The sequence below is a fragment of the Tachypleus tridentatus genome, chromosome 1 (genome assembly GCF_004210375.1).
Source record: "Tachypleus tridentatus isolate NWPU-2018 chromosome 1, ASM421037v1, whole genome shotgun sequence".
Classification (NCBI taxonomy): Eukaryota; Metazoa; Arthropoda; class Merostomata; order Xiphosura; family Limulidae; genus Tachypleus; species Tachypleus tridentatus.
Window position 1 is genome coordinate 48,642,399 of NC_134825.1, and position 13,102 is coordinate 48,655,500.

Below are 13,102 nucleotides of genomic sequence, written 5' to 3' on the forward strand. Positions count from 1 at the left end.
ATTTATATGTAAGTATATCAAATTTGTACATTGAATATTCAAAACATGTATCAAACATTTGGTAGTAAGCTACATGTATAAATGCATCTTGTTAATTTTTATTATTATTATTATATAATCTGTTTAATTTCAAATAGGTTGACCTGGAGCGTAATTACAAGTTTCGTAATTCTGGACAGCAGTATAACGGAATACCTATAATAGCAGCTAATATGGATACAGTGGGCACATTTGAAATGGCAAAAGTTTTGGCAAAGGTAAAAGTGTTTTGATGACTATTGCAACCTTTTTATTTATATTTAACTCTGTCTCTAGAATTATGTTAATAAGCGTGTTCCAGAAACTAGCATTCATATATAAATTTTTTAGTTTTCAAAGTGAGTATTAAATAGCTAGGAAGTAAAAAAAAAGATTTAATTTTGGTTTTTATAAATTATTTATCAATATTTCTACAAAGTTTTATATACTAAGTTGTTCATGGTATTCATTACTGTACAGTAAATTTAACAACCCATGTAAAATTGATAAGGTTCACATACACATTCACAAACTGCAAATTGTAAAGAACAATTCATAAGAGATTTTTTTATTTCATCTCTTAATAAGGAATGTTTTGGTAGATTATAAAGTTTGAAAATAAAATTTTGTGTTTTATGTGTATGGGTAAGATTGCTAGTTTCAGCAAATTAAGAAACCTGGATACAATTATACATTAAAATAATCAATTTTGATTTTAAAAATACTTGTTGATATGTAAGGTCAATGATGTATCATGAATTTAAAGAGGTCACAGGAAATAATGAAGATTAATTTGTTAATGAAGCTTGAAACAATCATGCAAATTGATCTAGTTGGAAAAAAGTTATTAAAAAAAAGTCATGTTTATAAATATGAGAATAGAATAATTATAAGTAAATGAAAAAAGACAAGTTAACAAATATAAAAATTATTTGTAAAACCAAAGATCCTAATATACAGCAAAAGAAACAAAAAGACTAAGAAATGTATTATTAAAGCCAAGGGACCATAACATCTAATTTTGGGGATTTATTAATTACATGAACTTGAAGAAAAGTAATTATAGGATTGGATATTTAGAAGATTCAAATAAAACTTGTTACAGGGGAAAGCAGTATGACTTAAATTCAGAACAAAAACTTGTTAATGTTTATACTAACTAAAGGAAAGTACTTCATCAATTTGCTTATAGTTTAGAAAATTATTCTTAATATCTGTTTTACTGAAGAATTATTCTAAAAAAAACAAATAGCATTATAAACATCAAGAGTCAAGCTTCTAGTCCTTAAAAGATTTATTCCAAAACTTTGAAGGAAGCAACTAAAATGATGCTTGGAGATGTAGCTATTATCATTGAAAGTTGCGAGGCACTTAGAAAGCTTCTGATGTTTGGAATATTGCAATTGTTTTTCTTGAAGCAGTTGAACAAAAGTCTGAGAAATTAGTCTTTCATTACTTGTTTTGCATGCTATATTAGAAACTTATTGGATTCAATGATCAGAAATTAATTAGAAAGGTATGAAAAAATGTTTTAGAAAGATTGACAAACTTTAAACATTGAAACCTTAAAAGGTTGGACAAAATTAGTAAAGAAATAATGTTGTTATTTTTCCAAATTTTCTTTTTACTGTGGAAGTTCCTGGTGATTGAATTATCTAAATCTTGTCCCTTTTTTATTTTTTTCCATAAAAGAAGTGATTAAAGTTTGTAAAACATAGCCTTGTTAATTTTTTTATGTTACTTACTAGGTATTGCAATCAGTTGTCTTGGATAATATAGAACAATATTTGGAAGTTTATTATTTTTAACATGATCTTATACAGTTATGACAGGAAGTGTTCATACCCCTGCATCGTGAGTAGTTTTTTCCTCATAACTTAAAAAGTGTCACGACTACGATAATGAAAGAATAGTATATTATAAATACTATATATTAACACACATCTATATAAATTTTTATGTAAATTGAATGACAAATAAACTGTTTATAAACAAATAACCAAACATAGGAGGGGCAGAAAGTATTAATGTGTCTACTTTAATGGTCAGTTGTGTAGCCTTTCAGGTGAATCACTTGGCGCAGTCTCTCCTCATAGCCCTCCATGATTGTTTGACAGCACTCAACTGGTATTATCTTCCATTCTTCTTTACAGAAGGCCTCCAACTCTTGCAGGTTTTTCAGATGACGCTGATGAACCCTGGTCTTCAACTCATGACAAACTTTTTCAATTGGGTTAAGATCGGGTGACTGCGATGGCCACTCCAGAATGCTTATGTAGTTCCTCTGCAACCACGATTGCATATATTTCAACGTGTGCTTAAGGTCATTGTCATGTTGGAAGATCCAATGACATCCAAGCCACAAGTTCCAAGCATCATTCTTGATATAAGTGCCTAATATATCAACATACTCTTTTTTTTTCATGATTCCATTGATGAGGTGCAGGCTGCCTACACCAGAAGAGCTGAAGGAACCCCATAACATGATTGAGCCACCTCCATGTTTAACTGTATAGATGATGTTCTTTGAAAGATTTCATTCCCCCTTCTTATGGAAAATATTGTGAACATCATTGTGGCCGAAAAGCTCGATTTTTAGTCTCGTCTGACCAATAGGTAAAGGGTTTATCTACATGCTTTCTTGCATACCTCAATCGTGCTTCTAAATGTGGAGTTCTACGAGGACGGCATGCTTTGAACCCAGAAGAGCATAACGTGTTCGTAATTGTAGAGGTGCTTACTTCAACCCCAGTTTTCATTACCAGTTTCTGTATGTTATCACGTGTTAAACGAGGGTTCCTACTAACTTCTCTGAGAACCTTCCTCTTGGTTCTCTTTGGAATTATGGTGGGGCATCCGGAACGAGGGAGGTTAGCAGTTGATCCTGTGAGCTTAAACTTGGCAATTATGCTTTGAACAGTAGATTTTGGCACATTAAATTGTGTAGCAATACTGGAAAGAGACACATGAGACTTGCATTTTACAATAATTCAGTATTTTAAATCACTGGACAGTTGTTTCTTGTTCGCCATGATGACCAAGCAGATAATGATGGAGACTGCGCTAAACTGCCAAAAGTACATTTTTTGCTGGCTAAATTTTAATAGTTATGAATCCAGTGTCTAGTTCTGGAATGATATAATGTAGTTTATTTGCCAAACTAAACAAAATTTTTACGGGAATATCATTTTTCTCACACGTTCTGAACTGTAGGACACTTTCTGCTCCTCCTATTTTTGGTTATTTGTTTATAAACAGTTTATTTATCATTTAATTTACATAAAAATTTATGTAGATAAGTGTTAGTATAATATTTATAATATATTGTACGTCTATTAGCCTAATCATGATAATTTTTAAGTTATTAGCAAAAAAACTACTCAGGACGCAGGAGTATGAATACTTTCTGTCGTAACTGTAAATGTCTTGAATTTTTAACTTAATAGATTTTTTAAAGATTGTATTAGGTTTGTACTATTTTTTATGAGTACTATTTCACTGATAGTGTGGTGGACCTTTGATTAAAAACAAGTTGTTAAAAAGTTTAAAACTTGATAGAAAATTGACTTAGACGTAGAAATCTAAATAAATTATAGTAATGGGCATTTTGAAGAATATGATAATTAAGCTGGTACAGATTTTTGTAGTTTGGTTTTAGGGCCTTTATTATTTTTCATTTATGCCAACAATTTAGTTAATATATTGAACAGTACCATTATTAGATTTGCTGATGAGTTAAGACTAGTAAGAGCTGATTCTATTGACAAGGGTTTAAATTTGGCTAATGATAATAACATTAAAAGATAGCATGGAACCATCTGATCCAGCTAGGCTATCCTATTAAATTAAGCACTAAAATACTTGAAGCTAGCACTTTCCATTCAAATGTTTATCTAGTTACCTCTTAAACTCTTTTAAATTAACTGCATCTCTCACATCTAAAAGCAACTAATTCCAAAAACATAAACATAAAGCTGTCTTAGCAAAAATTTATATTTGTGTCTCCTATTCTTAATATATTTTCTGTAAAATACAAAAAAGGTGACGTATCAATGCTACCAGTTTTCTTAAAAATCTTAAATACCTCAATCAGATCCCCTCTAACTCTTCTTTGTTCAAAATAAAACAATTTCAGAGATCTTAGCCTGTCTTTGTATGACAATCTTTAGATATTAAATATCATCCCAGTTGCCCTCCTCTGAACCTTTTCCAACAATTCAATATCCTTTTTAAGGTAAGAAGCCCATTACTGAATACATTACTCCAAATGTGGCCTAACCAATGGCTCATGTAATATTATAACTTATTTAGACATTCATTTTTAAATGAAATAAATAAAATTTTGAACCCATTTGTCCTGCCACTAAAAATGGTATACTGCTTTGAAAGATTAAGAAACATATCAAACAGAACACCAGCACCTTTTTTTTTTTTCTTCTTAGCATTGTTAAGGTTATTCCCACCAAATTGATATTTGTAACTGAAATTGTGATACCCCACATTCATTATCTTGCATTCATTACAATTAAAAGTCATCTGTCATTTATTTAACTAACTCACCAAATAATCAAAATCTATCTGTAAAGTAATGGTATCCTTCTCACAGCCAGTAACTCCCTAAACCTTAATGTTATTAGCAAATTTAAATAACAGTAGATAACAAAAAAAATTTGCTCCTGTAGAAAATACAAGTGATTTAAGGTAATTTGATGTTGCACTTTCAAAAATGTAGTTAGAATTTGTCCATTATCTCTAGATATTGAGTTGTTATAATATTTCAGTATTCTATCAACACTATGTGAAATACCATGCAACTCAGTACAGTAGATTTATGCTGTGAAATTAAAATTCACTTGGACATTTTAATGAGTAAAAAGCATACAATTTGAGAACTTCAAACATTGACTTTGTTGTATTGGTGTTAAAAATTAAAAATTTATATTTTTCAGAAACACCTAAAAACAACATTTTAAATGATTTTTTCAAAGAATTTTCTCACAAAACCATCAACATAATTTCACAAAACAGAAAGCTAAAAAATAATCTTGCAAAAAGAGACATTAATTCCATTAAAAACCTAAAACAAGACAAAAACATAAATTCCAAAAGCAGATAAAGGAAATGCTATAGTCATAATGAACATGAATTAATACATCCAGAAAATGAAGAACATCCTATCAGACACTAACAAATTTAAACCAATACACACAAATCTAACAAAGACACATGAAATGCAACTAAACAAAATACTACTAAAAATGAAAAAACCAACACAATTTCACAAGCACTTTATTCCTACCTATGCAAAACTGACTCACTCACACCACATATATACGGCATCCCCAAACCTTATAAACCAGATTGTCCATTGTGATCAATAATGTCCACATATGAATCGTTTAATTACAATCTTGGTAAATACATAGCATGAGCATTCTCCAAATATGTAACATCAGTCAGCTCATTCATCAAAGAATCTTTTAATTTCAAGTCTAATCTGAATCAACTTAATCATAAAGCCTTAATGGCCAGTTTCGATGTTATATCCCTCTTTACAGAAGTTCCAACTGCTGAAGCCTGCAAGATAGTCTTAGAACTCTATATCCAAGACCCTAACCCAACTATAGACATTCCCAGCAACCAATTAGCAACCCTCATAGAATTCACCACGATAAAGACAAACTTCATGTTCAACAACCACAACTATATACAAACAAATGGTCGAAGCATGGGCAACCCAGTGTCACCAGTTCTAGCCAATATTTTTATGACAAGTTGAAACACAAGCAATTAACACAGCATTACATCCACCACTGTACTGGTACAGATATGTAGATAACACGGTTGCGGGATTCAGATCTACAGAACACATACTTAATTTTTTCAATCACATTAACTCTATACATCCCAACAGTAACTTCACATGTGAACACGAAGAAAGCAATCAAATATCATTTCTTAACATCAAAATTACAAGAACTGACACACAGTTCAAAACAGAAATACACTGAAAAATCACCCCTACTGGACTATACATTCCTTGGGACTCAGCACATGAAACAAAACAAAAACTCAACATACTAAGAAACCAAATAAACACAGCCATAAAACTATGCTCACCAGATAAAATTAGTGATGAATTAGACAAAATAAAACAATACTTCATCAACATCAATAAGTTTCCTCCAGAAACTGCAGAAAACATTATATGCGGACACCTAGACAGAAAGCAAAATCAACCAACAAAAGTAAATATATCTCATGAATCAAAAAATCATGAAACCACATGCTGCTGCATACCATACATTCTCGACATCAGCAGACAAATAACCAACATTTGGCAAAAACTAGTAACAAAATATGACATTCCAGTTAATACCAAGTTTATTCAAAAACCAGGCACAAAACTGAGGTCTATACTATGTAAAAACTACACTGACAAACATGACACCAACATTATTTATAAAATACAATGTGATAACTGCCACGACTTCTATATTGGAGAAACAAGTAGAAAAATTGAAACCAGATTGAAAGAACATAAAAAGTCACCTTCACACGTTTTTGAACATTGCAAGTAAACACAATCGTAGAAAGCACTCAAATGCTAAATAAAGAAACAAGCATAAACAAACACAAAATTAAAGAAGCCTTGCTAACACAAGAACTTAAGCCCAAAATAAACCAATACAGAGGAACACCTTTATACCTATATTAAAAATAGTATAATAAATAATATAAAATTATATATCCAAACATCTAAGCATGCCCTCTACATTCCGACACTCAGTTACACAACCCCTTTCAAACATGTGGTCAGCTTCCGGTCAGTTACCTCTTCTTTCTTTGTGAACCTGACGATGACCGAAGAAGGTCGAAACATTGTTCACTCCTCTGTGTAAATAATTTTTTCAACCCAAACAAGCTGTTTTTACATATAAATGTGTAATCTGATCACAAATGAGGAGCTAAATGATCTGATTCATGGCTTGTCTCTATCAAAGCAGCATGAGAACTTTACGGCTCTCATTTACAGCAATGGAATTTATTAGCACCAGGAACAACTGTTTCAATTTACCAAAGTCACCATCATAGTCTTTCTTTTCACTACATTGTGCAGGGTACTTTGTGTTGATGCACTAATTAAAGAATTAGGTACTGAACATCATCCTCAAGAATGGATACTTTTTATTGATGTATCTAAAGTTAGTCTGAAAGTTGTACTTTTGCACAAGGGGAACACAAAGCCAATGCTGCTGTGAACATGAGAGAAACTTAAAGAATGCAGATTATACAATCTTAAATGCATTATTCAATGAATAAATAAAGCTCTTTTCATGTTATATAAGAATATTTGAATAAACCTTTTCCTGTGTGGGACAGCAGTAATTCTATGGATTTATACTGCTTAAATCAGGGGTTTTATTCCCCTTGGTGGACACAGCAGATAGCTTGATGTGTATTTGTTACTTTAAAAAATGCATACATTGAAGGCAATCAGTAATTTTCAACATGGTTTTTAGAATTGGCATTGTCAAATTATGCAGAAACAGTTACATTTTTTCTATCACCAGGGGAATGTATTTTATTCCCTTGTACAAATTGTTAATAATTCTTTTATCTATGTCATTGTTGTAAATCAAAAAGTCAAAAGGCCTTTAATACTGAATCCTGAGGTAACTTACTTGTGATATTAATCAGTTTGACTGAACTCCATTTATTACAATCCTCTGCTTTCTACTTTCTAACTAGATATTCATTGAGCAAACTATTCCCCATGTTGATTACTTTTTAACCAGCCTTTCATGTGGCACTTTGTTAAATGCTTCCTTAAAATCCAGATACATGAAATCTACACCATTGCTCTCATCTATATAAGCAATAATGTCTTCAAAGAATGTCAAAAGATTTGTAAGGCAATATTTGCTCTCAGTGAAACTCATTGACATTCCAATAAAATTCTAAACTGTGTTAAATGACTTTGCAAAGCATCTTTTACCAGACTTTCAAATACCACTGATGTATGACAAATAAATCTATAATTATTGAGGTAATTTTTATCATTTACCTTGAAAAGAGGAGTAACATAAGCCAGCTTTCAATCTTCTGGCATCTTCCCACTGTTCAAGGACTTATAAAAACAGTAGTAAGTGGCTCATACACCTAATCCTTAACCTCTTTCTAAACACTTAGGTAAATATCTGGTCCAGAAAGTTTATCATTTTCTAAGTCCCCCCTTTTTTTTTCTTAACATTAATGTGATCATCTTGTATCTGTCTAACTACTTTTCAGGATAAAGAATGTTGTTTAAATCTTCATTAGTAAAACTTGAAGACAACATAGAATGTAATAAATCATCCATCCCAAATATTAGTCTTCCTAAATCATTCCTTAAAAACTGTACCTCAACATTTGCTACTGTGATATAATCATGACCCTGTACAAGTTGAAATTATATATCAAACTAATCTTTATTATTAATATTTACATTTTCAGCCAACCTTTTTTTGTAACCCTCATGATCTTTTGCTTGACCAACTTTCCTCATCTTGTATAATTCTCCAAATCTTTGATCATTGTGTTCAGTTTAATTTTTTTACACTTATAATTCTTTTCTTTAATTATAGCATTTATACTTCATGTGAGCCAGTCTAGGCTTTCACTTCCAGCCACTTTTTTTTATTAAAAGATCAAGCCTGTATTGAATATTTAAGAATTTATTTTTTTATATTTGAAATTTGATTACAGATAAAGACTTGAAGCAGTCAGCTGTCTAGAAATTGTCGAAATTATGAACAGTTTTAGAATATATTAATGGTATTCTTCAATTAAAAAGCAGTTTGTTTGTTGTAACTGATAATTCCTCATTGGAAATGCTGTATGCAGTTTCTTTCCAACTTTTACATATATGTATACAAGAAATATATCAACATCTTAGTAAGAGTGCCATGAAGATCTGCTAGAATGATACCTTGTTTAGGTAATTTGAGTTATAAGTAGTTGTACTGAGTTTGTTAATATCTGTTATTATAGTTTGTGCAGCTACATAACAGAATGCTTCTACAAACAGTTTGAATGATCATGTAGACATAACAGTGTTACAGTATAGGGTGCAATAGTGGTATTCAATATTCTCCACTGCACTGACAGAAAAGTACATTTCTTGACACAAAAAGTAATAGAAGATGTAATAACAGTTATCTCAGGCACTTAAGCCAATATAAATTAATACCTATAAATATTTCACTTATCAAATCATTTACTTATACCTTGGAACAATCTGAACTTCACACTTTACTTCATAAACCAAGTGCAGCAGACTTACGTTTGAGTTGAATACTAGGTGACAGTCTCAATGGTTGTGCCAGTAGCCTCTGATATCTTATGGAGGCTGACTGCTTTGCAGAAGGTAGACGAGAGCTCCATTCTTTATATTACCAATTGTCTTCTGACTGTTAACTGTCCTGCTGATTCCCCATCTTTTGACTTTTCTAGCTACACTATATGGTACATTTTCTAACTCCATCAATTTCCCTGAATGTCAATAGAAACCTTTTATGGTTGCCATTTTTGTGCAACAAGTAGAGAGAGAGATCAGTATTCTGCCAGCAGTAAAACTGTGCAGGATTTAATAAAAGGGCTTCTCTTTTGTGAGCTTGTTAGCTTCCTCAGATATTATTCTCACACTGTGTGGCACATAGATCCAAGTGATGGTCTTGCCATTCAGTTGTTTTGTTTTCTGCCATTTATCTGGAGATCAAGTAATTGACAAGTATTATGTTGGTAGCATTATTAATTTGTAGTTTCTTGCTTACAGCAATCCAGAAAGAGCTTATTTTATGGCTTCTATCTTTATCCTTATGATACTTTTGAGAAGCCTGAATGCTCTTCCTACCTTTTGCAGAACATTGTTGCTTTTTGAGGACATGGATGCCAAACCAGCTGTCTTACTGTCTATGGTATAGAAACCATCAGTAACTGTGATAACTTTCAACTGTCCATCATGATTTTTAAATAAGGTTTTGACTGGTTCTTTTGGTTTTTTTTCACAATATGTTAAATCTCTGCACTGTCTTCTTGTCTGATTTCTACAGATCTCAGGGGTGGAAGATGTTTATTTTGCTTGGGGATATCTGAGATCTGGTTGTGAAATTGTCTCATTAATGAATGTATAGCACCTGTCTACTCATGATTGTCTTTTTAGTTGCATTTTAGGCAAGCCCCTGTTTGATTGGTCTTTGATGGATTATTGTGGAGTTGGGATATCTCAATTAAAAAGGTCAGTGACTTAATGATGGAATGTATGGTCTTTAAGGCTGTGGTGAAGGATTTGTTTTGTAAGTGCTGTTTGTGCTCTGTGAGGCTAATGAGGCTTAGGAAATGTAATAAGGCATAAAGGTGTTTGGATGAATTACATCCTATGACCAATCTAAAACATAAATATATATGTAAAAATGGCTTGTTTGGGTTGAGAACATTTTTTACATAAAGGAGTGAACAACATTTCAGCCTTCTTCAGTGATTGTGAACCAGACGATGACCGAAGAAGGTCAAAACGTTGTTCACTCCTCTACATAAAAAATGTTCTCAGCCCAAACGAGATGTTTTTACATATATATTTCTCTACAAGTGGGTTTTCTCGACATCACTGAATCTAAAACAGGTTTCTTTCATGTCTTTTCCAGTCTAAATTCGCTGCTCAGCACTCATACTGATTATCTGCAATGGATAATCCAGGGTGAAGTGGGTAAAGTGTTGGTAAAGTGCAAACTAGTGATGTGTTTCAGTTCTGTTTTCTGCTTTAACTTTTATTGCATTGATATCTTTAATAGCTGTGGTTGTCATGGTGGATGTATGGCTGATGAAGTTGAGTTAACTTTAAAATGTTACGCTCAGGTATTTCAATATATCTTACAGAGGGATAACATTGCTAGTTGTTGAGTGTGTAGAACATGGCTGTGGCTTTTACAGGATTGATAGCCATTTTTTTGTCATTACACCATTTGCTCACCTGTCAAGGAGAATACATCAAAGTCTCTTAAAGGAGTATTCCAGAGTCCAACCTCCACATACAGTGACAGGAATGGCATCCACAACACACTGTCTACCACTCAACAAACCACAACAACAGCAATACAATGAAAAGTATTTGGCAGCTTCTTTAATTTTATGACTGGACAAAATAGTCAAATGATTGCCATAGGACAGTGAGTTTACTTATTTGGCAATTTTTTTGATTATCTCGACATAGTTGCAACATTCTTTTCATTACAGTACAGGTTTAACCCAAATTGAATAATACCATGAACTAATTGCAACATAAAGAGTACACTTGATAGAAAAGTGGGAAAAGCATGTTCAGACTACATTAAATATGAAAAAAAATACTGAAAAGAGAAGTTGGCAGCCCAGTAGAAATTTATAACAACATGTTTGGTGTTTTGGATAATTTTATTAATAACTACTAGTCAGAAACTATGAAAGAACTAGAATGACAATTAAATTTATAGCAGCATATACAACTTGGAGGTTACAAGGTAAATTGAGAAATATTAGTTTGAGGTATGTTTTATCAAAATGTCATGGAAAGAAATAACTGTAATAGAACAACTAATCAATGAAAATTTACATGTCATTGAAAGTGTTTGAAAATTCTAAAAATTCAGAAGGAAAATCAAAATATGATATTCAGATATTTGATATTTGGCTAAGAGAACGAACACTAGAATACAAAATTAATCTTATACTTAACATTATCAGGTCTCATAATGATTGTAACAATAAAGATAATAAGAGGATTTATGTTAAATGGCCTTACAAATCCAGGCAAAATTTTGTATGTGAATATCATAATAGAAAGCATACCACAATGATAATAAAACAGCAATGCATCCCAATTTCAAAGTCAAAGGTGTTCCTTGCATAATTAACAATGACATTTGATACAGGTTGGTATCTTGTTAGGTAACCCTTATGTTAATGTTTCAAAATAACTACCTCTTTAAACTTGTAATTAGTATGCTTTTAAATATGCCCTGCAATTTCCTTAGCTTTTTTCCTATACTAGCAACAGAGCACTTTGTTGATGGCTTTAGTGATCTCATCAGCTACTCTGCAAAGGCCCTTTCCTTTATTCATGCAATAGAGTGGGTTCCTATCTGTCAAATGTGGGATTTGAATTATTATAACCTAAATGCATAACCCTACACTTGGTATAATCAAAGGTCATTTGATATTTATTTGTTTATCTTACCAATTGATCTAAATCATTTAGTAATACCTCAACACCTTCAATACAACTAGAAATACCCAAGAGTTTAATGCCATCAACAATCTTTACTAACTTACTGACACCATCATTTTCTGTAAATATAATGGAGTAGTTAAAACATGCATTGTGAATCGTAGAAGTATAACTGTGTTCAGTTTTTGATTTACTGTGTATATCTAGTAGATCACTAATTATTTATGTTGCTTTTAGTTGAGAAATATTTCTGAGCGGTAACACTCTCTGAAATCAGTAAGTAATTTTCAATAAACTTCATTTATTTTATTCAAATTATCTACAAAGTTTAGTTAAAAAGATGCTCTTTTTTATTTACTAGCATGGCCTCTTTACAACAATACACAAGCATTATTCTGTGGAGGCTTGGAAAGAATTTATCACTCAAAACCCTGACATTGTAGAGGTAAGTATCAAATAGGAAAACAGAACAATACCAACAGTGATTTAAGAATAATAATAATGTTTTGACAACTATAATTTTATTTAAAAGCTTCATTGAACTAAGGGATTTTTGTCACCTTAACTAGAGTTTTCTCATACTGCACGTGAATCATACTGTAGTAGAAATGCATTTCAAGCAAAGGTGTGCAGTCCATGGAAGCAAGGGAAGCAGTGCTTCCCCAATGTATATTAAAAGATAATTTTTAAGTATCAACTAGATATGATATTATGATCTTGCAGTTGATTTCTAAAGAAGCACTCTACTATACTTTACATAATTAGTAATCACCTTGTATAAGTAAAAGCGCTGTTGGGAACAAGTTGGACTACAACATGCAAAATGCTTCCATTTTTGAT

At 31.8% G+C, this 13,102-nt stretch overlaps 1 protein-coding gene across 3 annotated transcripts in view; it reads left to right on the forward strand.

The window, feature by feature from the left end:
* Window positions 1-13,102, forward strand: part of LOC143249565 (GMP reductase 2-like) — a 31,270-nt gene that overhangs the window by 1,820 nt on the left and 16,348 nt on the right. For all 3 annotated transcript variants that reach the window (XM_076500717.1, XM_076500059.1, XM_076501493.1), the window contains 2 exons: window positions 138-257; window positions 12,624-12,707. In XM_076500717.1, coding sequence (XP_076356832.1) covers window positions 213-257; window positions 12,624-12,707 — 129 coding nt within the window. In that variant the 5' untranslated portion in view covers window positions 138-212. The remainder of the gene's footprint in view (window positions 1-137; window positions 258-12,623; window positions 12,708-13,102) is intronic.